The sequence below is a fragment of the Centropristis striata genome, chromosome 2 (genome assembly GCF_030273125.1).
Source record: "Centropristis striata isolate RG_2023a ecotype Rhode Island chromosome 2, C.striata_1.0, whole genome shotgun sequence".
Classification (NCBI taxonomy): domain Eukaryota; kingdom Metazoa; phylum Chordata; class Actinopteri; order Perciformes; family Serranidae; genus Centropristis; species Centropristis striata.
Window position 1 is genome coordinate 5,415,887 of NC_081518.1, and position 26,926 is coordinate 5,442,812.

Genomic DNA, 26,926 nt, shown 5'->3' on the forward strand with positions numbered 1-26,926 from the left:
GAGGTAACCTTACTCTGGGCTTTCTGCCAATTCTGTGTTTATTGTTTGTTTTTAATAAAAGGATATGCTATCATTATTCAAGATGAGTTATTTTTTGTTGGACGGAAAACAAGTCAAACTCACAAAATATGACCTTTCAGTGCCAATTTGTAATGTGCATTTAGTCGAAACAATTGGATTTCTTCCACATGTTGGCGCGTCTACTTTGGGACCTTTTGTGCTAATCTTTAATGCATTATATCTTTGTTGAATGCAAAACATTGCAGTTTTGTGTGGTCTTAAAATTGAAATCAGACTCTCTGAAAATGTCATCATTTTCGGTGTGTGTAATACATTACTGTCGACACATTTCTGACCCAATGTTCAGTTCTTATGTTCTCCTCCACACTGCTGAGATCATTTGTGTTGACATCGTGTACTTTTACGGTTTTTCCAATCCTCAATGATCCAGAACTGTTCTCTGGGTCCTCCAGGGAATGTGAAGTTGGGCTGAAATCTCCTGCCTTATCAAACCGTCCAGGTTGCAAACAGCAGGACATTAGAAACTGCAGAATTACCAAAACCCCTTTCACATATGGACAAAACCTCAAGACTTGATGGACACTGGAGCCATTATGTTCTAACTGCAACAATACCGTGGACTATAAATGGTCCTTTGTGGCCTATTCTTTTCCTCTGCCTTTGTTGTATGTGCCTTGTGGTGAGTGCTGTATCACAGGTCTTAGCCACCGGGGCCAGCAGCATTTCTGAGCTACTGCAGCAGGCCAGAAATTCACCATGTAAAATGACAACTGTAGGAAATAATGGAGCCACCACCGCCAAATGACCCTACCAAGATGCAGTCTTGATGTCTTTCTGGAGGAGAGGCGAGACAGAGCTAAAGACCTGACCTGGGACAGGAGCCCACAGACACACACACTCACTCACACACACATGCACAGGCACATATTATCCAGAGTCATACATTATTTTTATTCTTTTGGCAAACATGAACAATTGGACAAAGCATTAATGTAAGCAATCTTCACAATAGCACTTGCTGGCTTCAGCCAGTGTCTGGGAGCTGAGCATAATCTAATTTGGATGGGCAAACCCTTGTATGCCAAGGATTTACATTGCAGCCAAAACGCCTTGGTTTGCAATTTCCAAGACAGCAGTCAAAAAGGAGCAGAAAATTGCTTCCAGGGCTGCAGACCAGACAAGATTATATTCAAAGTCTTTGTGAGGGCTTTGCCTGAATAGAGCCCTGGCATCACATACACACTCACACACGTGCATGCACATGTATACACACACACACACACACTCACAGAGAGAGGAGGGACCAGTATAACCACTATAACCAATAGGTTAGGAGTTTGGATTTTGTGCAGCCCCAGTGTAAGCTCCATTTGAATATTTACAGGCTGAGCTTTGGGACATGGGAAATGGACAATTGTAGTCATCAATACTGAGGAGAGGAGGTGTTGCAGGGCGGAAAAGGGCAGTTCAATAGGTTAATACACTGGCCTTTCACCTTTTGATTCCAGTTAGGGACATGTCAGCAGAGGAATATATTTTATCTCACACAACCTCCAGGGCATCACATGTGCAGCGTCTATCAGAACTGAAGTAAAACAAATTGATGCATCAGTGTAGAAATCTTTCATACCTGACTAGACAGAGTTTAACAATAAGGCCTGCCCAATGGCCCGGGGCCAATAAACTGCAGGTGTGGGTGAGATGACTGAAGAGTCCACGGCCCATAATACGATAAGATTTTTATCTCATACACTCGTACGCTCAAATACAATTATTTTACGTTTATACGTTTTTTATTTCTGACTTTTTTGTGTGTGTGCTATAAAATGACACTTGTATTGCTTTCTTTTTTGTTGTTATTTGTTGTTGCTTTCTATCATTGTTGTTGATTTATTTTTTATTTTTTGGATACTTTCTTGGGGAGGTGCTTTTTATAAGCCCATATAGGGTTTTTTAACCTCTCCCGCACTTACTATTCTTGCTTCATTTCTGTTTTTTTTGTAATTGTCCTTTCCTATGGTGTAAATAAATAAATACAAATAAAATCTCTTCTTCTCTGCTTGGCCTATGGTGTACTTTTTCTTACCAGGTATCCTAATATGTGTGGACAAGACAGGTGAAGGCTGGAAATTTGATATTAAAAACTTTTGAAAAATTCTGTTACTGATTTACAGCTCTAGCCTATAATGAAAAAAAGACTTTACCCATTTTAAATGTTAAAAAGAAAATCTTTATGTGATCGCCTCCACAAATAAATCTGATCATTCAGTTTATTCAAATTGAGGAATTTGTTTATAAACATTTTTGGGTGATGATGTCATTAAATATGCTGACAGATATTCAAAGCTTACTTTGCATGAAAAATTCATACTCGATAAGACTGGAAAGCGATCATTTTTTAACCTAAAGATATTCACTCAAAATTTGAATCTAATAACAAAACAGTATGCTTTAAAACAAATCTTATGCTTCTGATTGGTAAATTTCACATCCACAAGGTGAAGTTTTCCAAATACCTAACTTTAGTGTTTTTACAATACAATTGAAGTTTTATATCAAAACTTTAGAGTTGATATCAAATAAGACGTGAACACACTCTACTACACTTTAAAAGCTTGTTTTCAGAAACCTCAGAATAGTATAAAAGTAAGCACCTTATACCTATGTGCCCTATTATATTATTATTTTATATATATATATAGTTGTTAATAAAGATCTGAAAAAAAACAAATGATCTGATATGATAATTTAATTATCTATTATATTATGAATGATTACTTAAAATAACAGACAAGAAAGAATTTAATTCATTATAAATTGTTCATTCTTTGAAAAAAATAATATGACATCCCCATCGAAATTATTGAACACATTGTTATGCTCGTTGTTATTAACGTCTTTGAAAAAAATAAAAGCTTACTTTGCATACTTCAATAGAAGCTTTTATCATAAAAATAAATAAAATAAAGGTATTCAATACAGACCTAATAAGAGATAATATGCTGTCTGAACACGTTGATGATAACAAGATCCAATATATATATTTTGCAATTTGCAAATTTTCCTAACTACGCTTTTGTATTCCCAACAATAAATTTGAATACGTTGTTTAAATTTCCCAGAAAATTATTGTTCCCCTTTGCTGAGCCAATGAATATTTATTAGGCGAAAGTACTCTGTCCTTGATCTGCTGGCCATATATTGCAGGGGGCCGTAAATGTTGATGACAAGATGGTAACATGGTTGACTCTCTGCGTTCACCATGTGAGTGAAAACATGCAGAGATACAGATGCTTGATATTTATTCACCCATGACCCTGAAAAACAGCATGTCCACTTATAGCTCCAGTGCATAATAGAGGGAAACAATTCAAATGGTTACAAATGGATTCAGATGTACTGTATTTGACTTGTAGGCATACTGGCACATTCTAGGTAAAAGCTTCCAGTGGGTGAGGAGGAGATGGTAAATAATGGAACAAAGTAATTGCCCTCCGCAGACAATAATACCTTTAGATAAATATTTCAAAAAGGTAAATTGCAGAAGGGTTGTAAAAGGTTTTATTGTACTGATGGGATATAGTAAAAACAGACAAATAAAAAGACTAGAAAGAAAATCTGCTGCTGTAAAGCATGAATATTTTACATGTCCTCAGGTTAAAGGCTTGTATAGTGTAGAACAGAGAGTCTGATCTACACCATGTTCTCCTAGGTCAGTGGCCAGGGAGGGAGAGAAAGAGAGAGAGAGAGAGAGTCCTAGTGATAAAGGTTAGGGAGGAATGCATTGTACTGTTCAGACACACTTTTTATGAAAAGATGAATTGATCCATCTGTAAGCAGCACTTAGACCCACTCCTCTGCCCGGTCATTACAGTGGGATAAATCAATATTTAATATCCCCCTCTAACAGCCACGCTGGATGATCTTAACCTCTCCTTAATCCCATTTATGTTACCTTTCCAGATTCTTCTTCATGTAAGCTCTCTCTATGATAAACTTCCAAACAAGACAGTGGGAGGGGAAGGGGGGCAGCTATTAAAGACCGCACCATATTTATGTCAGGTGAGGCGCTTTCTTGAAATATTAATATTCTGAAACTGACCAAAGTGAAAGCTTTTATCAGGGGCATTCAAACCTTTCTAGTTGGTAGGCTTGTATCAGCTGTAGGGGTATCTGGTTCAGATACACATTGCCTCCAGCAGGGGTACCAAAATATTTAGAGGTAAAGCTAATTTAGGTCAATTTTGCTATCGGAAATTGACTAAATTAATATTTAATACTTTAAATGAATTAAAGTTACTCGATGGGGCACCACCTATTCACTTAGGAATAGGAAAAGATAGCAAATCATAGTTAATCAGTCTCATAAAGTTAACAAATTATCAATTTGGAACATTGATTATTAATTATAAATATAATTATAATCGAATTACCTTATTAATATTCAGTAACGGTTGAAGGAATTTTGAGTTCTTTCCATAGCAGAGGTTAGCAAATCACTCATTCATGTGCAACATTAAAGGGAGAAGCATATCAATCCAAAAACATATTTATTCTACATAAAGCAAAGCAAACAGAACACACAATAACTAATCTAAAAGACTATTTACAGTGGAAATGTAGGTGAGAATGTGTAACAACATGTAGGTAAGAATGTGTAACAAAATGGCTGCCGAAAGGCGGTCATTTAAATAAATCAAAATGGCGGAAGCCCTTTTGTTCTTGGAGAACAATAGACCATGCGGTCTTGAAGGTCTATGTGTTGTAGGAAGCCAAATTAAAGTATATTTCATGTGGATTAGTGTGTGAGCAAATCAAATGAGTTATAGTTAAATTACATGTACAGCTTGAGATATGTAGAGCAACATTAATCATACAACTTCAAGTGATCTAGCTACACAAAATATCCCAACAAATATACTTAAACACACAACAGATCAACACCATTGATTAAAGCTTAACACACTTGTTCTTGCTTACTAACTGCCCAGTACTATACCACAGTGTCCAGAGTTGAAAGGGGAAAACAGCACTCCTTTTGAGGAAGAATCTGGTTCCTGGTTGGGTTTTGGTGGTTGCTGTTGGCTCCAGAAGCTTGGTGAGGGTCTCTGTGATTATGTCCAGTATAGATCACAGGCAGGAAACTTAGAAGCGTCGTGGTGGGCCCACTTGGTTTGGGCCTCACCAGCCTTTCCTTTAGAGCTGGAGACAGAGGGAAGGTGTCTGATCTTCCTCCTGGAAGATCAGACCAGGACAGCAGACATGCTGTTCCTCAGGGAGTTGAGAAGAGAAGAGAGAAGAGAAGGGATGGCTGCAGGACACTTTTGTGTCTCAACCTAGAAGTTGTATTTCCTGTTGGTATCAGCCAATGAGACGCCTTTAGGTATCTCCAGATACCTGTGGGGGTGGGGTCGTTTGTCTTTGTTTGGAGGGGGACAAAGAACGACCTCCATCTTGAAGCATGGAGAGAATTTGTTGACAATTCTCACTGAATTCAGTCTTTAATCCAAATGAATCTTCTGGAGTAGCTGTGAGCCCTACATATCCCCCTTTTCGGTCGCAGAGTTTCTCTCGATGGGTAATTCTGCGAGCTAATGAAGAAAAGAAGGGTCCACAGTTGAAAGTGTTCATTTGTAAGTTCATTTAGTTGGTAACGTCTGGGCAGTTTATTCTATCTATCTGGCTAAGCAAGAACAGTAGATATAAACAAAATCCAGATAAACACAACTATAATGACATGGTGTGAGATAACTAACACAGTTGAACATCAGGGTTAGTGAGAACAAAAAAAATGTTAGTTGTGTAAATGTGTTAGGTGAGAGGAGAGAAGGGTGTGGTACTATGTATGACTTATTGTGATGTCATGGTAGTGTGTCCTAAGCTAATGTTAAACAAAAGCTGTCTCACTGAGAAGGTACTAACGAGGAGTTGTCCAAGTGTACATGTAAAATTAGACAGTGGTGCTTTAGTCCAATCAGAATTTAGGCTTTAACTCAGTTAATAGGACGATGTCTGACTATTACTGGGTTAAAATTAACTGAAATTTGTTGCTGTTGCTAACAAACACAAGTTTACCTAAGAAACTGCCAAAGAAGAAGAGAAAGGTGAGGTACTGAATCAGCATTTGTTCTGCTGTCAGTACGGAAATGGACTATCCTGTCTGGGTTCAAAAGCGTCCTCTGTAGCTTTTTTACTTCTCTGCTGTCGTGGCTCAGGGCTGTAACGCTCCATGTGGCCATATGCAGAGATGCAGTCAGAGGCGCTGTCAAACTGATTATGACCACGTTCTGAACTGGATTCAGAGATGCTGAGGTCATCATCTGAAGGGCTCGCTGTCTGGTCATAATTCTGTGCCAAGATCTCAGAGTATGGCTTCCTACAGCTTCTGCTATGTGAATGCCTATCTCTGTATAGTCGGTGGACGCTGCGATCTGGCTTAGTCTCCCTGCGTTGCCTTTTCTCACCCCCTTTCGGTTTGCTGGGAGGGTGAGAGTTTAGAGCAGGGGAGCTCTGAGACGCTGCCGTGGTTACACTTGCAGGCTCAAATGGTTTCGCTCTAGCTTTGGAATTGACAACAGTTTCCCAAACCACCTGTGTCACTTTCTTTAACTCGTGCATAGAGGGCTTACCATTATTTGTTGTGAGTACAACGTGAGTGCGTACGCATGGGTGGAGGTTTCTCAAGAATAAGGCCTTAAAGTTACTGTCTTCCTCTAAGCCTGGTGCATTCTTGCCCTGAAAATACGCATACCTCAAACGGTTGTAATAATCTCTAGGATTCTCACGACGAGAGTGTTTGATTGTGAGGGCTGCAACTAGAGATGTGAGGTTGTCAACAGAAGAAGAAAATTCTTCTATTAATGCCTGACGGAGTTGAGCATAGTCATCTCTGACACTGGCAGATAACGTCAGTATAAACTTGCGAACAGCTTTACCGCTGGTTTGCCACACAAGTTTAACTTTTTCTCTGTTGGTTGCATGGGGCAGGTCAATTAGATTGTACTCTAATACAGAGAAATAATCCTCTACATGTTGATCATTTCCTGGATTGAAAATCTCAACATCTTTTGCTAAAGAGTCAAGCTCTTCCCAGCGGGGAGCCTGTGGTTTCCTCTCTGCTGAGGGCAAGACCAAATTAGCATGTCTGAGGGGAGGCTGATTTGATGCTGACTGAAAAGAAGAGCTGGTAGGAAATCTGGAAGATGATAAGCTACAAATCTCTTCAACATCGGTTTTAGGGAGATGGGAGGTCAGGAGGCTGTAACCTCTGTCTCTCACTGGGAGCTGAGAAGCTGACCCTATCTCCACAGACTTGGAGTCATATGGGATGTGTTCCCATCCTTTGACAGGTGGGGGAGTTGACCTGTCACTAGAAGAGGAGGAGTTAGAATCACAGTAACCTGAGTCACATTGTTCAAATGTCTGTGATGAAGGGAGACACTGGGCTCTAAGCCTGAACAATTCCTCCTTGTGCACACAGAGATTTAACTCAGCTGAGTGCAGATCCTCTAGATAGCGCATGGATTTCTTGTTTGCTGTTTGAATTTCCTGGAGAAGAGAGTCATTTTGTGCTCTCAGTGACTCCACCTCCCTTTCAAGAGCAGATTTGCTCTGAGAAGCAATGTTGGCTTGCCTGTGGAAATTCAAAAGCAAACATCTGACCAAAGGGCCTTTAGATGCAGCTTTCGCATCATAACTACCACTGAGTAGGGAGTTGATCTCATCATTGCACTCACTGAAGTTTAACTTATTGATTAGTTCAGGATAGCCAGGTTGAAGGCTCTGTGCTAGGGAGGAGATGAACTTATCTACACAGGGGTTCTCCATGATTAGGGAATCAAAGACTAAACAGGGGGGTTTAGTACAAACAAATGGTTGGCTGAGGTGTTGTTTTGACAGACACCCGTCAGTGTAGTTTTAACACTTACACTGGCCTAACCAAACAAAAGGCTGGCTACACTATAGACAATAGCTTCCTGTGAAAGAGGACAGCTACAGCACCAACTAGCGGCTCTAGTGGGTAGAGGTTTTAACCAGAAAATGTAAACCAAAGTTTACAAGGCAGGTTTGCTTTTGAAGCTTAAACTTGCACACTAACTGAAATGCTTGGCAGTAACAGTTAGAGGGTTGTTTCTCAAAGATTGCACTCAAGCTGAAACACATGGAAGAAGCTGCAAGGTACAACAATTATTCACAGGGCTGGAAGCACGCTGTGGCTCTATCTCAAACTCAGTCTCTTCTTTACACTGAAATGCACGGCAGTAACAGCAAAAATACAGCTCTATATGCACAGGGCCAGGGGCACGCTGTGTCTTACTCAAGGGGGAAAAAAAGGGGAGCACTTATTTAACAGCAAATGTCTGAAAAGATTGCATTGAATATCCTGTATTCAAATGCTGAAACAAAGTTCTTAAACTTCTACAGAATAGGTTTACCTAGTTAGTTAGCAGCAGCAAGTGGTTAACTTAGCAGAATGACTTAACTGGTTTAAAAAGTGGTAGTTACCAATACACAAATCTCTCAAATTGCTTTTACTTAATTTATAAATTAATTAATTTACACCACTATGTACTTTTGAGTACAGATGGGTCTACTCCTGTAGCAGACTACCGGTGTAAAATGTAAAGACTTCTGGCAAGTCTAAAATTTGGAATCAAAAATATTTTTGGTGTGGACCAAAAATGAATATGCTGTTATTAATATTGCACAATTATGAATGATTGCCAACTATACTATTCCTCGCAACGGGGCTCCATAATAATGTAGGGGTATCTGGTTCAGATACACATTGCCTCCAGCAGGGGTACCAAAATATTTAGAGGTAAAGCTAATTTAGGTCAATTTTGCTATCGGAAATTGACTAAATTAATATTTAATACTTTAAATGAATTAAAGTTACTCGATGGGGCACCACCTATTCACTTAGGAATAGGAAAAGATAGCAAATCATAGTTAATCAGTCTCATAAAGTTAACAAATTATCAATTTGGAACATTGATTATTAATTATAAATATAATTATAATCGAATTACCTTATTAATATTCAGTAACGGTTGAAGGAATTTTGAGTTCTTTCCATAGCAGAGGTTAGCAAATCACTCATTCATGTGCAACATTAAAGGGAGAAGCATATCAATCCAAAAACATATTTATTCTACATAAAGCAAAGCAAACAGAACACACAATAACTAATCTAAAAGACTATTTACAGTGGAAATGTAGGTGAGAATGTGTAACAACATGTAGGTAAGAATGTGTAACAAAATGGCTGCCGAAAGGCGGTCATTTAAATAAATCAAAATGGCGGAAGCCCTTTTGTTCTTGGAGAACAATAGACCATGCGGTCTTGAAGGTCTATGTGTTGTAGGAAGCCAAATTAAAGTATATTTCATGTGGATTAGTGTGTGAGCAAATCAAATGAGTTATAGTTAAATTACATGTACAGCTTGAGATATGTAGAGCAACATTAATCATACAACTTCAAGTGATCTAGCTACACAAAATATCCCAACAAATATACTTAAACACACAACAGATCAACACCATTGATTAAAGCTTAACACACTTGTTCTTGCTTACTAACTGCCCAGTACTATACCACAGTGTCCAGAGTTGAAAGGGGAAAACAGCACTCCTTTTGAGGAAGAATCTGGTTCCTGGTTGGGTTTTGGTGGTTGCTGTTGGCTCCAGAAGCTTGGTGAGGGTCTCTGTGATTATGTCCAGTATAGATCACAGGCAGGAAACTTAGAAGCGTCGTGGTGGGCCCACTTGGTTTGGGCCTCACCAGCCTTTCCTTTAGAGCTGGAGACAGAGGGAAGGTGTCTGATCTTCCTCCTGGAAGATCAGACCAGGACAGCAGACATGCTGTTCCTCAGGGAGTTGAGAAGAGAAGAGAGAAGAGAAGGGATGGCTGCAGGACACTTTTGTGTCTCAACCTAGAAGTTGTATTTCCTGTTGGTATCAGCCAATGAGACGCCTTTAGGTATCTCCAGATACCTGTGGGGGTGGGGTCGTTTGTCTTTGTTTGGAGGGGGACAAAGAACGACCTCCATCTTGAAGCATGGAGAGAATTTGTTGACAATTCTCACTGAATTCAGTCTTTAATCCAAATGAATCTTCTGGAGTAGCTGTGAGCCCTACAAGCAAAAGGCTCTCTCTCCTTCCCTCTCATTTCACCGCTGAATTACAACTTACTGTTCTTTATTGCAGCCAAAGGATGAAGATGATGGGGCAATTCTTTTAGCTGACTTGATAAAGCGTGCCTCTCATTTCACACCGTCCTAATAGGGCCAGTGTCACTGAAACTAAGAGGTGACGATATCTCACCATGATTTGCACGAGCCGGAGAGTCAAGCGTGAGCTCGGTTAAGGTGTCATTCAACAAGACAATAAATGATGTAATGAAAACAGAGACGTGTGTGTAAGCCGAAATGACTTTCAGTGCAATGCAACAGTCACATTTTCCACCTGAACCAGCTCTGTTATTTGGTGTTATGGCTGGAACAAAATATTAGAATGCTAAAAAACAGATGCTTTTAATTAATATGAGGGATGTGTGTTGCAGCACAGTTTTTCCATTTATGCTCGAGAAAACTTTGCTGTATTTTGCTGTCAGTTTCTCCTCATTTTTTACCTCTGTGTTTCACTGAGGGCAGGGCTTTGCACACACACACACCTTTTGTGGAGCAGAGGAAAAGGTGCAACAACAATTTAGGCAGTGTGCTAGCTTTTTGCTCTGGCTACCTATATATTACCTCTATATTAGCTGCTTTGTTTGAACATTGTTAGGCTGAAAAAATGTGCATGCAGGCTGAAATTCAACCAGTATTATATGGAAAACATAGACCGGTTTTCCTAGAATGGACCTCACATTATGACATAGTGAATATTTAAATATTTGCTGTTGATTACTACCGAAGCTCTGGAGCCCATCAAAAATGATTCGGGGCAGCCTGAGTTTATGATACTTTTACTATTAGTGTATTCATTTCTTAAATAGTATTGAAATTCATGGTCCCTTTTTTTTCCTACTCCACCTTCACTTCTCCTCCCTCCCCCCATACAGACTCTCTCTCCTTCTCTCTCGTCTTACTTTCCTAAAAACCCACTCTCTCTCCTCGGGTGACAAACACAGACAAAAGGTAGATTACAGGTGAGGAGTGACTGACTATTTCAAGCGGTAGATCCCTTTAGAAAAACAAGGAAAAAAAACATTCTCCTCGGACATGATTGCTTTAACATACATTGAACAGACAAGTCCAAAATTTAGAGGAAACAAAAGTGAATCGAATTCAAAAGACTAAGCAGGGAGCACAAAAAAAAAGAGTTAAGCTCTACCTGCTAAGGACAATGAAGCTGTAGGTGTGTGCTGCCTGTTGAAAATGGCTCTTAACAGGCATTGTTCAGTTACCGCTTTCATGTCATGGCAGATTCGGCTGCTTGGTTGACCACAGGCTCACCTTAGCTGGGAGGTAGGGAGGCAGCTGCACCAGCTCCTGTGTATTCGTGCTAAAAGCCACACATACCACGTTGTAACTGAACAAAGAGAACAGGCTGTTTGCTTGTTAAATTTAGGGAAAACTGTGACATTTATGACAGATGTTTGTCAGTCCAAATATTTGATTATGGATTGATTGTTGTACAGATCTTTTTTGTTTGGGTTAGTCAGGGCTTAGTGCGGGAGAGTCTCCGTCTCTGTCCTCTCTGTGGGCTGCACCAATTTATTTGCTTCACTTCAGTAAGAGCATAGTTGATTGCCACCTGCATAGACAGTGATCTCTTCCAAACACCAAATTAGAGGGAAATCAAAATAGATATTCATTGACTTTTTTACATATACATTGACCTAGTTGAGGCTGTTGGTTGAAAGTGTCAGGTGCTGAAATATTAATGAGCATCGCTCCCAGTTCCTGCCTGCTCCTCACAGCCAACTGGCAACATGGCATCAAGCTGAAGAGAGGAGGACAGCTTTTTTCTCTCCTTGATTGACTCATCGATTGAAGATATTTTTAAAGGGAATCCCTGGGAGTGTGTGCTCCTGGTACAAAGCAGCCCCATCCCGTGTCAGGGGACGGAGAGGGCTGCAAGTCTGCTTTAATTGGGCATAGACTTCAGAGTCTTCTTAACCCACACCGGGCACCGCCATGGCCTGTCACGGCCCTCACACCAACATCAACAACGCCGAGCCCTCTAAACACGCACGCACAAACATATTCATACTAATTTGAGTAAACACACATGCACGCACTGGACTACGCCAGCTCTTATCAATACGACCACCCTGGACATGGATGAAATAAAAAATGTTAGCCTTAAGAATTACTGCTATATCAAAATCACCATGTTCCACTTTCTTTAATAGTTTCTTTCCTCCACTACTTGCAGGGAGAGCTGAGCACTCTTTGTGGTCAACTCCTTTTTTTGCTTTGCTTTATGGAAAAAGCTTGCAATGGGGAAGACCTGAATCAGGGATAAAACAGAGACAGACTATATGATAGTAGTGCTAACCTTGTCAACTCTGCAGTTGTTGAGACCCACTGAACTGAGGGCGGACAGCTTTGCCTCCATGCCCTGCTGGTGATGTTGCAGCTGTTCCCTCTGGATCTGCTCCCTCATTTTCCGAGCCTCCTGGATGGCCTTCATCACTGTGTCCTGGTCCCCGAACAAGGCGGTAGAGTTTAGGCTGGACAGGATATCTATACACACACACATAGCAGAGTTAGTCCAAGAGAACGCACTGCCAAAATCGCTGTGTGGGATCTTGTTAGCGAGGTGAAGGTCTTACCAAGAGAAGAGCCTCGGCCCAGGCCTCCTCCGAGCGGGCTGGGGATACCGCCCTTGCCGAGGAAACTGTTAGGGCTGCTTTTACTGCCGAGGAGCAGGTTTTGTGTCGGGGATGTGGGGGATTTCACCAGGTCTGTCGTCTTTGGCCGAGCAGACAGGTTGAGCGGCTGTGTTCCCTCCTCCTACGGCAGCAGAGATAGGAGCATGAGAGGAGACAGATGTGAGAAGGTGCACCCTCCCCTCCAAATTCAGGGCTTGGGAATCCCAGACAGCACAGTTGTGCTCTGTTCCTGGTTAATTATAGGATCCCTATCTTGACCCACACCTCCTCCCCGGTTCTTCCCTCTCTCCTCTCCTCTCCTCTCCTCTCCTCTCCTCTCCTCTCCTCTCCTCTCCTCTCCTCTCCTCTCCTCTCCTCTCCTCTCCTCTCCTCTCCTCATCCATCCTTCCTTCGGAGCTGTGCCACTGCGATCTTCTTCACAGTTGCCCAGTGCCTTTGTTCACACTAATTAAAGCAGATTCTGTTTCTCTGTACATCTTCATCTGTTCTCCCTCTCCTCCTCCCTGCTCTCTGTGTCTGCACTCTGGTTCGAAGAATAAATAATGACCAGATAACGGCGGTGCCAATGATCAAAGACAGCTGTTCTATTCATCAGATGTCGACTTGCATTATCTACTTCATTAACTTGTTTTCTAATTTCACTCCTCATTTGTGCATACTTGGTTTTATCATATGCTTTGATATGCCTATTCCCAAAAAATATGATGTGATTTGGACAAAAAAACAACTCGATACTGTTAGTTCTGAGATGAGGTCAGAAGAGGATGCTTGTGTTTGGTGCTGTTTTGCTGGGCATTTTGCAGCTTTTTAGACCAGTTATAAACGTACACCAACGTGTCACTCAGCAGCTCGTCCACTGGGACCAAACATGTTTTATCTATCTGCAGATAAACAATAAGGCACAGGCAATGCCTTTTAGAGCTTACTCCTTCACTTCAAATGGTTTAATAACGTAACTCTTAACAGAATAAGATTAATGCACACACAAAAAAGTAACCTAAAGGAGTTATTATCATAAATCTATGCAATTTTTGCAGTGGTTGTGCTGAAATCATGTTAAAAAGATCAAAACAATTTGAAGTAATATTTTCCCTAGTATTGAAATATTAAGATAAATGTTAAATATCACATTTGAAAACAATAATATACAACCACATTCAATAAAATTAACAATTTACATGCATTTAAATACCATCAACCCATAATAAGATGTCGGATTACCTTTAAATATAAAAAATATTTTAAGATGATGATGCACCAAAATCAATATGCACAGTGGATTTGCTTAAATACAGTAAATGCTGAGTAATTCTGAATAGAATCAACTCAAACATATGCATCCAAGAAGAGAAATGTCACTTTGCACAGTGTAAATGGCGCTGTGTATACAGCAGTCTTTTAAATCAGATTAGGGCTCACGCTGTCGTTAACAGTCTTTTTCAAAGCCCAAGTGTCTCCTTGTCCAAACATATGGCTCAAGCATAGACTGCCCCAAGGCCTTGTTATTGCTGTGCCAATAACAGTTTGTCATGCAGTGAAGCTGAAAGCAGACAAACAAAACTAAAGGCAATCTGATTCCACTGGACTGTGTATATGCTTGCACTCCATTTATTTGTAATTCAATTTTATAATATTTGGCAATATTTGTAATGTTTTGACTAGAATTATGTTGCATTAATATAGGCCTAACTGGCATCCATCAAATCTGCTAAGTAGAGAATTGTATTCATGTGATGATATGACAGTGTTGGGTCAGTTTAATAGCAGTCTTTCAGTGGAAATCCCAGGAGGCAGGAGACCTGAAGGATTGTGTGTGCAGAGAGCCAGAGTGCCTTTCTACCATTTCAAGACATGATTTATGGTTTTTCTCCATTGTGATATTATTATGTTAAACTACTCCAAATGGGCGCATGTTTCTGATTATGGCCTTAGTGAGTGGGGATGATGTGCATGGCCCTTCCTCTGCATGGAGGTCTAGTGGAGCCCTGCCATACACAGCAGCAGAAAACACACAAGCTGCATATGGTTTGTAAACAAGGCAAACAATGTTGTCAATTCTGCTTTTTGCATCATGTTTGTCAGCATGTGTATAGCAGCGTTTTAATGGTTTTATTCCATTTTAGTGACAAAAAAGGGAAGAAAAAAACGTTTCATTGTGAAAAAAAAAATTAGAAACCATGTGTTCCACAAATTACTGGCTTGGAGCAGCCATAGCCATAGCAACCATGTCCACAGACTTCTGGTTAAGAGAGAGAGGGCCTTGTTAAAGGCCCACAGATTGATGGCCTGTTGGAGGCTGGGCTCAGCACCGGCCGGCTGCTGCACTGAAGAAGTGAACAGCGTAGATGTTTTTTATTCGGACAACACCAACTAGGCTAGGCTAGGTCAAGTACCACTCAAGGCCTGGGCTGGTGGGTGGGCTGGGTGAAAGAGTTGAGGGTTGTACCTTGACGTGAGTGACGGGGCTGGAGGAACTCTTGTCATTCTTCAGAGAAGAGGGTGAAATGGGCCCACTAGCATTGAGAGACTGGGGGAGTGGAGGCATCTTGGCTCCAGGAGAGACCTGCATGCTGGCAAGCTGGGCGGCATACAGTTGCTGTTGGGAGGTGGAGAAAAAAGCCGTTAACATCCAAATCCAGCAAACATTCAAAGTTTTATATTCTGTCTTTTCCTCTCTCTAGAACTCTCTCCGCTTCTGTGTCTGCCTTCATCTCCCCCTCTCTCTCTCTTTTACGTCTTTCCTCTCTTTCCATGAGGCTGGCAGAGAACCTCCATCAAAGGTCTTAACTGTATTTCAAAGGCTGAACCCAGAGAGAGACAGCAGTCTTAAAAACCACACAGAGATGGCTTTCATTCAAAATACTTGGAGCCCCTATTTTCCACTCATCACAGAGAAAAGTTTGCAGGCTGGATGCAAGTGTGTTAGCAAAGATCTCTCATTTCTCTAGATCTACACAGCTTCCTATTGAAGTTTCTGGCCTGGGATTCGTCTCCACACAGCCATGTGAGACAGTCCCATTCCACAATGTTCGAAACCCAACCTCGGTTGGACTGCCATCACAGAATATGTTAAACACAAGCATTATTAAGGCTTAGAAACCTGCAGGAGGAACACTGATGTAATCACCGTTATTTTCCTTGGCGTTAAATCAGTAAGATGTCCGACTGTTGGTGACATTACCACACAAGAGGGTGGTTCAAATAACTGGCGGAGCACTCAAGAACAGTCGGCCCGTAACAGGGTTGAACTCTGAAAGCTCAATTTACATTTCCACCACTGGGCTGATTATGTGACATATACTAAAAAGGGTGGTTAAAAATGTTGATATGAGGGTTTGGAAGTATTAAAAAAACCGGGTTAGCCACAGACTGCTAATTGTCTTTTGGATCAGATTTTTTTGACGCAGTAATTCATCCTTTATCCTAGATAAAGTTACAGTTTAATGTCTTGACGTTAAGTTGCATGCCCAGTTTTACATCATTGGAATGAAACAAATAATGCCAGACTGATTTGATGATTATTTTTGTGCTTGTTTTTCTGTGCCGACAGAGCCCTGCACTCCCGCGCTGCTGAGACTTCTTTCCGCCCCGGGTCTATATTGATTGGCCACCAGGTAAGTGATGAAATTGGCTTTTGTCTCCTGCTGCAAATGGCAGGGGTCTGTCAAATAGAGCTACTGTTTGAGAAAGAGTGTTACTCCATGTAGCCTTAGACCTCACTTCATCAGACAGATAGCACCCCTTAACTCCCCCACTGGCCTGCTGTCCTCACACTGGGTAAACCTCATGCTTTGTTGGTTTATTCAGTCAGATGGTGCTGTCAGGAAGAATCTAATTCCTCTTCCTCTAGCCAATCAGCAAAACCTGTCTCATTTCCTGGTTCAACTGGTCACATACAGACTGTGTTTGTGTGGATTTGGAAAAAGCGACCTGGCCCCGCTGGCCTCACCTTTGACGGTGTCGCTGGAGACTAAAGCCAAACAAAGCACTTTATGTCCACGCGCATATCTCCAGTTATAAACACATATGTGCTCCTGTAAGAAACTTTATCGCTGCCACATAAGCGGCAGTACAAAAGGTCCATTCTTCCAGGGGACCTGGGGATAACAACAGCACATGGGCAGCGGAAATGACAGACTGATTATGTTCCTACAATGATAGCGCTGCCCCCACCTCTCACAAACAGCCTTTTGTCTCCGACAAGAAATGGACACAGGAACAGACCCAACTCTATTTTCTTCTCATCTGAGCTAGACTTCGTTAATGTCAGTGGTAAATGCGGTGAGTGGGTGTTTGTGTGAGTGGGGGTTGGGACGGAGTCTCCATTCACTGGCTGTCACTCCAGGCTACACGCAAGTCTCAGTAGAGGAGCGGAAGCTCAGTCTGCTGGACAGATGTTTGCTAACAGGCCTGTCGACGAGCATGCCCCTGACCTTGAGTGGGAAGAACTTTATTGTCCCGGAAAAAGAGCATAATTAGACTTTGCCTCAAATTAGACGCAGTCAGGGTTCCCCCTTTTCAGCACTGATTAGCAGGTCAGTGCCATGGGGTGAAAAGCAATGGTTATCTTTGTAACAAGGAACACTCTGTCTCCAAGAACAATAAATACAATCAGGGGGAAGACAAATGGAAGGTGTGTTAAACCAGAATACACTTCTCAAGGACAGTTATGAAATATGCCAGTCGTTGATGTGTGGAGTCTGGAGGCTTCTGCCTTAGCTTGACGTTAAGTGAAAAATACACTGTAAATGTACAATGTATTACAAAACTATTGTTTGACACCCAGTACATCATTTATTTAGACACAGCAGTCTCATAAAACTGTACAGGAAGTTGTGAATTTAAAAGGCATTGTATTGTCAAAGGCTGAGGGATTATGCATCCTGTCAAAGCTGGTCTACCTCAGTACAAAACATGTGCCTGCTTCCTCTAGTTGACTCCCTCACATCAAATTGCCCCTTCTTCATGTCTACCTGCCAGGTGGGCGTGAGGTTCACAGTATTTAGGGTCAAACTGAAAGTCAATGCCCCAAACTATTTAATCAGAGAAACATATATATCTTGTAGGACCCGTTTAATACTTCTACTAATGAAAAGCCATAAAGCCGTACACTAATACACAGCTTGTATGGAAATACTAAATAGCAAAATGATCATAATAGCTAATGGAATTGCAATGTGAGTGTTCTGACAAAAATGGAAAGTATATGCTTGTATGTTATATTTTTTTAGTGTAATTTGAAGGCAGAAGCCATTTTTCCTCATCAAAAGTGTGCATGTATAACTAGAAAAGGTTTTGCCTTTTTCTTAAAAAATATGATTTCTTCATACAGACCCAACACACACAAATGAGGAGACACACAAACACAGATTCCCCTGACCCCATCATTCCCTGTTTCCCAGTAGAGCGGAGCAGATCTCAGCAAGCATGGATTCAAAGTGAGTGCAGCACGCCCAAGGTCAGCCTGTTAGCCTCTGGTAATTAAAAACAAGCCCTCTGGAGGCAGCAGAGGTTAAACGGGGAGGTTCACTTTTCTGCCTGCGACATTAAACTGAGATTACACACTCTGCTGATGATGTTAGACATCGCCCAAGTATGGTATGCAATTAAGACGGGCAGCCTTTGTTTGTTTAATAAAACAACAAAGCTGATTTTATAGCTCAATTTATATAAATTATGAGAAAAACAAGGTTTACTCATAACTTCAATCAACACATGTCCCCTCTGCAAACACTGCTGCATATGCCTTGTAGTATAAAGAGAAAAAAACATTTCTGTGGAAAAAACAAAAGTGCATCTTGTTTTCTTTAATAAGTCACATCATGGCAATATGTACTGGAAAATACTTTGGCAGATTCTTCTTGCTGCCAGCAATGACGGTGCATTGCACATTTACAAAAAAAAAATGAAAATAAAGACAAACAAATTGCCTTTAAAACCCTAAAAATTCCTAAAAAACCACCAATTAAGCTCCTCTGCATTTTATATGAGGTGAGCTTTGTCTGTTGACTGCCACACTCTTCAGCACACTCTCGTCTCTTTGTGTGTCTGTTTGTCTGTCTGTCAATGTCTCATTCACCTCTGCCTGGCCTGGGCGCTGAGCACTGGGCTGGATATGAGGGCATTAACTGTGCTTCAGTGCACCACACCATTTAAAAGGCAGCACAGCGCCAGCCCCGTTTGCCACAAGGCTTGTACAGGCTCATTGCCCAGGGCGACCGGGCAGGCTGACCCAGGCTAGGCCCAGATGTCAGGAGTGGAGGAAGGCGTCCTGGTGCACTGTGCCGATGCTTTCCAGTATGGCCCAACATCTGTCTCATCTGCTGGCACCCAACCTGCTCGGCTCTTACCCCTCCTCTCGCCTTTCTCCATCTCTCTATCATACATCTACAGTATATACGTTGAAGTCCTTCTATCGCTTTTGCGCACACACACAAACAGCCCATGTTCTGCGAGTGTGTGTGTAGGTTCTCCAGGCCCAGGGGCCCCAGAGCCAGCCCTCCCATTCAGTGCAGCTCACTGCATTATCCACTCTATCTGTCCATCTGTCCCTCTGTTCACCACTGCCTCCATCCAGCTGCTCACATAGCCGTCCTATTAGCCAGCCTTCCACACACAGCTAGCATTGCTGCACTGCCCTGGGTTACCTTCAAAGACCGAGCTCCTCTGCTCATAAACAGAGAAACAGCTGCTCTCTACAGTATGTCTGTTCTCTCTTTTCTCCCCTCCTCCTCTCTCCCTCTCTCTCTTTCAAAGTCAAAAGTGCTTCACTTGTTAATGATGGAAGCCGTTTCTTCACATCTGTACTACACAGGCATTTACATCCAAACAAAAGATAATGTGCGGTTTGCTGCACTCCCACTTTCTTCCTGTTTGTCCCTGACTGTGTAACACTCTTTCTTATCACTCTAGTCGTCTAAGCCTCTGAGTGCTCCTTCAGATGTGTCTGTCTGCTTGAGATCTGGTCCGGGTTGTCGCTGAGCATGTGGGCTGCTTTTCATCTTTACAGTGGGAGCATGAGCCAAGGCTGGGCCCAGGTTTATCGTGGGGCCTAGAGAGATGCCATAGCAAATACGGCGGATGGTAATTGCGGCGTTAAGTCTTAACTCAAGCAGCTCGACTTCCAGTGCTGTAAAGCATAAGGATGTGATGAGCTTGGACAATTCTGAGAAGAAGAAGAAGAAAAAAAGAGCAACACGGACAGAATGAGTAAAAGAAAAGAGGATGGTAGTAATTCAGGGAGAAATACACAAACTAAGATACTTAGAGATGGTTCAAGATGTGGATGGGAAATTGGAAAAGCACGACAGTCAGACAGCAGGAGATAGAAAATGCAGCTTTGACTGAGTGAAAGCAGAGGGTTTCTATTTATTTAGTCCTAACAGTGATACTGCATACAGCGAACCCAGATGTTCTGTTTTATCCAATAATGCTTTCTTTAAAATAGCTTAAACCCCAAAGTCTGCTTCCAATGATAAAAAACAGCACTTTTTCAAAGGTCCTCCTCCTGTTTACTGGCTGTGTAAAAAGGACGGGCCATTTGTATTAAGTTCATATTGGCCTTAAGCAAATTGTTTTTCTTTTTTTACTTGGCTGCTGATGCAAGGCGTAGTGTACAAACAGCAAATTAACTGCTATCCCAAATGGAAAATTCTTTTGTAGAATTAGGGAAATGCCCTTCTTGTCTCTTCACTCAATTCAATATAGTATGTGCCCGGACAGATTGCGGTACAATCTGAGCACAATTTCCTCTGTTAGGTGAGAGGTGTCAGTTGTAATCAGGGAAGGACAGGCAGGGATGGAGCCATTGTTTCCTGCTGGTCCTGGGCTCATCCCGGCTCTGTGTGGGCACTAATGAAGAAGGGCATGTCGCGCTGGGATAGTTTACCCGCCTCCTCTCCTGTGAGTTGAGGACGAGAGCCAATCTGTCAGGAAAACATTGAGTGAAATTGCCCTGTGGTACAGCAATGGCTGGTGACAGCCACTTGCAGACTGCCAGCCAGCGGAGTGATGCTACCACCTCGTATTGACAAGCAAATTACAGTCTCCAACACTCAAACGCATCCTGGAAGATTCATTTACATCCATCAGCTCTAAGCCTTTGTTACCTTGTTGGGTTTTCTTCTCTTAGGAGAGAAAGGGCGGGGAACAGGGGGGAGGATCCCAGACTGTTATGACAGAGGAGATTGTGAAGAGGCTACGTGGCCAACATTAAGACTGACGGAGCGGCTAGCCTCTCTGACTGGATGGCTGATCACATTACCTCTGCAGCATTGTGGGAATTAATTCTTCCAATAAGATAATTTTTTAAGGTTCATATATTGCACAATCTAAACTGAGTAAATTGGTGAAAATTATACCTTGCCATCCAGCTGACAGGGAAGAGATATTTTAATTGGGGGGGCAGCCTATTCAGCCATATGTGTGTGGGGGATTTTGTGCATGTGTGAGTAAGATGAAGAATAGGCTTGGAGGTGAAACTAGAAAAGTTCAGAATAATTTAAAAGGTGAGTGGAGTATTGTGCTTGACGATGCATGCAGAATAAACTCAGTAGTACGATAAGTAATAAATGGGGGTGGCTTAAATCATATCTTATTTAAGTCCTGTTTTTATTCCAAATAACCTTGGCGTTTAAATTACAAGTTGTATCATTATAACACTGGACATAATGTGTTAATTTCAGTGTAGCTGTCACATTTTTACTACAGGAGCCCCAGAACACATCTTGAGTGTCTACTTTTTACTCAGATTAAATAAAACGTCTTATTTATTTCTTTACCATGCTTCATGAGAAGGACCTTCTTTTGTAAAAAAGTATATTGAACCATATATTAAAAATGTACCCGGTGCTCATTAAAAAACAGGGGAGAAAGTGGGAAAGACAGGGAAGATCACTTCAAAATCTAAGAACAATGAAGAAAATATAAAAAATATTTAATTATAATGGCTAAATCGTCAAAAAAGCCAACATGTTTCGACCACTAGGTCTTCTTGGGGGATTAAAGGCCCTTTTTCTTCTTCATTTTGAATTTTTCTTATATTTCAGAGTGCCTGGATTACCTTTCTGTTCACACACATATTGGAATATACTTTCCAATAGTTTAATTTTGAAGAAGAAGAAGACGAAGAAGGAGGAGGAGGAAGGTAGTGGTGCTATTATTGCTCTACAGGGGAGGAGACAACTCTAACTTAATTCCATGTCTGGCTTGATATGATGTTTTTAATCATAGCAGGCTCCCAGTACTTTGTAGAGGAAGTGGTGGCAGTCACATGGTTTGTTGATCCCAGCTATGTAGAAAAGGGCATGTTTGACTTGCCTTGCTGTTTTAAGGGGAGTCTCTATGCAGGGTAAATAGCAGCCAGCAGGCGGAATATGTGACAGGCTGACAGACTTCAATTAATGGAAAATGCACCTCTTTTTGTTTACTGTGTTCTGTAAAGGTCAGCCAAGTCATGGTCTTGGAGGCACTGTTTTTGCCCATTCCCAGGGTTAGATACATAATCAGAATTAATCACTCTCGACCCGTCTCCCCTCCTCACCCCAACCTTCAGATATATGACTGTCTCATCTGACCTCATACACCATTATAAATAGACTCTGCATGCCTATCCGAACTACCACTCCTTTCCAATGGACTTCTCCATAATACCCCACCAAGCAACACATACACACTCCTGATATTCATATAGGCAGCCTCCACCTTTTGCTCTCACGGACACACGTCTTCAAACATGAGCAGACTCATTTAACACCTTGCATGCCTCTAATAGCTCTTCTCATGGCTGCATAATGACGCACAGCTCCTCGGAGCCAGCTGCATGCATTGTTAGAACTTGCCAAGGCTCGTTAACACTGACAGAGTGGTAGCCTCAGAAGGACAAATGCCACATATATCAGCGTGCAAAGAGTTTCGCCCTCAGCCTTGTTGTTTAATCTTCGTCTGCCGTTGAGCATCACATGTTGCAGCTTTCAATAACTGTTCCCCGTTGTTGACAAAGCAACGGCGGCCATGTAACTACATGTCAGGAGAGATGCTTTTTAAGGCTTTGTTTTCTTCCTTTGTTTCTCTCATTTATCATTTCAAATAGACTTAAGATCTACAATTACTGCAAAGGAAACTGATAATTAGAGAAGCAACAAGCAGCAGTGCAGCTGAATAAATACAGTTGTTATGCAGCTTCCTGTTGCCACTTGTATGCTTTTTATGTAAATAAAAGTCAGTAAGTAACTTAGTAAGGGAATCATTATCACCCATTTGAAAACAAAGATCATGCAAGGGCTGAGGGAAGCCCTGGTAACAGCAGTATTTATGATGGTAACAACTTGAAGGCTAGAACGAAGACAATCTATATTAAACATTATGGCCTCAGGTTAAGCTCTGACCTGGGTTCAGCTTTTTTTAAATGCTGTGTGAGAAAAGTCCTGGAGGAGCCTGTAGGGCTTGGAGCCTATCCCAACATTTTATGTGGCTCAAAACCCCTAGGCAGCTTCACTTCGTACAACATGACATGACATATTAAAATTAATAGAATTTTTTGTCCATTCTTTCTCCTCGTTTGTCTTCCTCTCGGAGATAAGAATAAATATTGTACTAGATAAAAGCAATATGAAGGAGATTCTTTCCTTACACAGTCAATTGTCTTCTGATAAATTCACTGGCGGGTGATTAAGGCAACCAAAGTGATTCTCATTCCCTCTAATAACTATTATCTTCCTAACTCCTCTGTCTGGCAGAGCTAGTGGGGATAAATCCTCTATAAAACAGGATAAATTACATATGTAAGGTGATAAGCGTGTGTGAGCTGGGGGCCTCAAGGATTATTTAGTGTGCAGCTCATTACTTAGCGTACAGCTGCTTAGCCATCCTTTCTACCCCGGGCTTGGCGGGCGTCCCTAGCATTCTTTGTCATAGTACTGTACATACCTGAAGCTGGAGGGGGCTGAGTCCTGACGCTGCTGCAGCTGCCATTGTGGATGGAATGAACTGCACGGGGTAGTTATCACCTGTCAGAGAGGGAGAGAGAGAGACAACAATGCATACAGGTTCAGACAATGAGCCGGCCCACAGCGACCAGGCAAGTGCCAACACGGATTCTGGGCCCTCCGCTACTTTGCCACAGCAATGTGGCACATTGCAACGAGCCCTCGGCTTCAAGCCCAAACATCTGCATTAACAAAAGGGGTAAGCTGGTTTGACTGGAGCAGGATTACTTAGGAACGTTCCACACCATTCCCTCCTTCCTCCACCTGCACAACACTCCTCTTGGAAATAACTACCACATAGTTGAGCAAGTTCTTTTAAAGTTTGTGAGTATGTGCGTGAGTGCGTGTGTGTTTTTGTGTTGAGAATAAATGTTAAATATTTCCCCTGGTATTCAATTAGCGATTATGTAAAAGGACCAGCATGTTCTCTCAGGCAGCTCGTACAGCTGTAGACTTGTCTGGCTATTGTTCAACTCTACATTGTTTGTTTCTGAGTGATAGCTTTGGCAGCGCGGTGAAAGCACTTGTATGCGAACTGGTTAGAACAAGTGTGTAGTCACAATAACAAGGTTAAAAAAACCCACACATTCTTATCACGCATATTGCTGTGATCAAGCGAGGGAGAATGGTTGTTCAAATAGCAGCACTATTCATTACTATTCACTGCTGTTGGCCTGCCATCAGCACGTTTGTCAGACGGGGATATAAAAACGGCTGCTGTATGAGTGATATCCATGGGGGTGTATAACGGAGTAGCACACGCTTTCACACACTCAACCTAGTGTGTTGAGACGGACAGAACAGCCCCAGTGAGAGGGGGCAGCGCCGTGAGCTTGGTCTGGAGGAGGGGAGGTGTAGTGCACAGTGGGAGTGGGGAGGGGTAGTTGGCCTTCACTCAGACCCCACTTCTGCCTGTCACTTCTTCTCACAAACATATGGAGCCATTAAGCCACAGACAAGGTAAATGTATATACCTTCTCTTTCACTTTGCCCTCGGCCGCTCGCCTCACTTTGCAATCTTGTACAGCACAGCACAATGTGATACAGGCCATGGAAATTCAATCCCCATTTAGTAGCAAATAAAATCACACAGCAGAAGTGGTTTCAAATAGTGCTGGGTTGGATGTGCGGGGGTGCTCTGTGGTTATTTCTACACCTCCTCTTTTTTTGGTAGCACTTTCCCTCTGTCTCCCTCTCCCTGTGCTGTCTGTGACGTAGGATTTGCGAATAATAAATGGCTGGATGTCTTTAGATGTCATGTGAAACCTGGGGAGGGTCATGTGCTAAGTGAGCACACCAGCGCTGCCGGGGTGGGGGGTTGGGTGGGGGGTCTCGGGCTACAAGGTCTGGGTCTTGGGTGCACACAGTTGAGGCACCAGACTCCAGTATGATGGGCGCTGTGCCAGGTTAACGTCACTGGTAAAAGGGAATTACATTTAAAACTGTGTTTTTATTTAACTGGGGGCCTTGGCTGGTCCCATGCCCAGAGCCTGAATGCTAAGGGTGGGGGTTGGGGGTAATGCAGGTGACGCCATGGTCACAACAGGCTATATTTCCCCGCTCATGTGGTGCCATGAAATATAAGTCATAGATCTGCTGAGGGCTGACAGATGTAGCGGAGACCTTTCTTAGAGCAGATCAAATGATGATGAATGAAGTACATGACGGCAAGCCTCAAACTTGATCTCTTTTCACTGGCATTGAATTTCTATTGAATCACAGTAGCTGTTCGCAGAAAACAGCATGCTTACATGAAAATAAAAATACAGGTATGTCAGTTTAGATGGTTGAGATTTCATTCTCGAATATATATCTGATCAAATTACCAAACTTTAATTTAGTTCAAAGTGTACTATGTCATATTTCCACATCTTTGTGTCTGAAAACAACAACTTATTTTATGTATTTTGTAAAGTTGTCTAGTTACATTATTCCAAAATGCTCTAACAACTTATCTATCTGTAATTTTAATCAAGGACATGCTCCGCCTGTTAATAGCATCCTATCTCTTTTGTTCGTGTTTCAGCGGTGTGTTTGTCTGCCAGCAGTTTTCATAAATTGACGTTTTTTTACTACATATTTTAAACTGATGAGATGAAAGGACTTTAGTCATTGGACTTCTGGATCTGAAGTTAACAAAGGAACAAAGAGGTGCAAATGTTGGCGAGCAGACTTGTTTCAGTGTTTTTACCCATTTAAATCACCTGTTATGTTTAGTTTGAAGAGGAGGAGTATAAATTAAATTTGCCCCTGAACAAAGAACAGTGAAGGAATTTTAACAGGGAGAAACTGAAGGCATTGCTGCTTCTTTTGTTATTGATTTGATTGAAAGCCTGCCAGAAAATTATATCTCGCGTGTTCAAGTTACAATATATCAAGAAAAAACACGTCCTAAAAAACTAAAGTGTGGTAAAAATAAAAGATTTGAAATAAAATAGCACGAGGACACTGTCAGCTGTCAGCAGGATGTCTATGATAAAGGCTGGCAGAGGAACCCAAAGACTGTGGGCTCATTCTGCAGGTCCATTAGAGGCACATCACACTGATTGTTGCCATGTCTGTGTAAACAGTGCAAACAGACAGGGAAGTTTATTTGTTTAATAGATGACTTTCTATGACTGTGCTTGTCTACCATGCAGCACCAGGCCATTGAGCACAGCCAGTGGATGGGGTGATGACTTACCACTACGGTGCCAGAATGACTCTGTTGCCATGTGAGCACCACAGGGCCGGGGGTCATAAGCAGTGGTCCCTGGGAGCTTTCTCATAATGATAACATCAGATTAGTGTGCCTTAGTCTTGGAAGTGAATGCTTGGCCACTCACTTCATGGAGAAAGGACACGGCAGCATCCTGTATGCCCTGCAGGTGGTGGTGATAACATTGTACTCTCTGGATATATTGTGCATATTGTGTTGGACGCAGAGAAATAATAGAGGTTTTGAAATATCTCTCCTGACTACACGAGTCATTTTCAGACCCCCTTTTGCTTTTTTTTTCTTCATGAGCTCATGAATTATGCAGGAACTATACACATGACGACCCCTGACCATGACTCCATAATAGCTCCTGTTATT

General features: G+C 41.9%; 1 protein-coding gene and 1 long non-coding RNA gene across 7 annotated transcripts in view; one reads left to right on the forward strand and one right to left on the reverse strand.

Annotated features, from left to right (window-relative positions):
• Positions 1 to 26,926, forward strand: part of LOC131985680 (uncharacterized) — a 253,194-nt gene that overhangs the window by 151,822 nt on the left and 74,446 nt on the right. Inside the window, exon 3 of the long non-coding RNA XR_009395667.1 lies at positions 16,416 to 16,479. This is a non-coding gene — a long non-coding RNA (uncharacterized LOC131985680). The remainder of the gene's footprint in view (positions 1 to 16,415; positions 16,480 to 26,926) is intronic.
• Positions 1 to 26,926, reverse strand: part of sox6 (SRY-box transcription factor 6) — a 150,216-nt gene that overhangs the window by 20,381 nt on the left and 102,909 nt on the right. For all 6 annotated transcript variants that reach the window (XM_059350823.1, XM_059350842.1, XM_059350833.1 and 3 more), the window contains 4 exons: positions 23,792 to 23,871; positions 15,312 to 15,461; positions 12,806 to 12,986; positions 12,529 to 12,716 (listed from right to left, as the gene is read on the reverse strand). In XM_059350823.1, the coding sequence (XP_059206806.1) occupies positions 12,529 to 12,716; positions 12,806 to 12,986; positions 15,312 to 15,461; positions 23,792 to 23,871 (599 nt within the window). The remainder of the gene's footprint in view (positions 1 to 12,528; positions 12,717 to 12,805; positions 12,987 to 15,311; positions 15,462 to 23,791; positions 23,872 to 26,926) is intronic.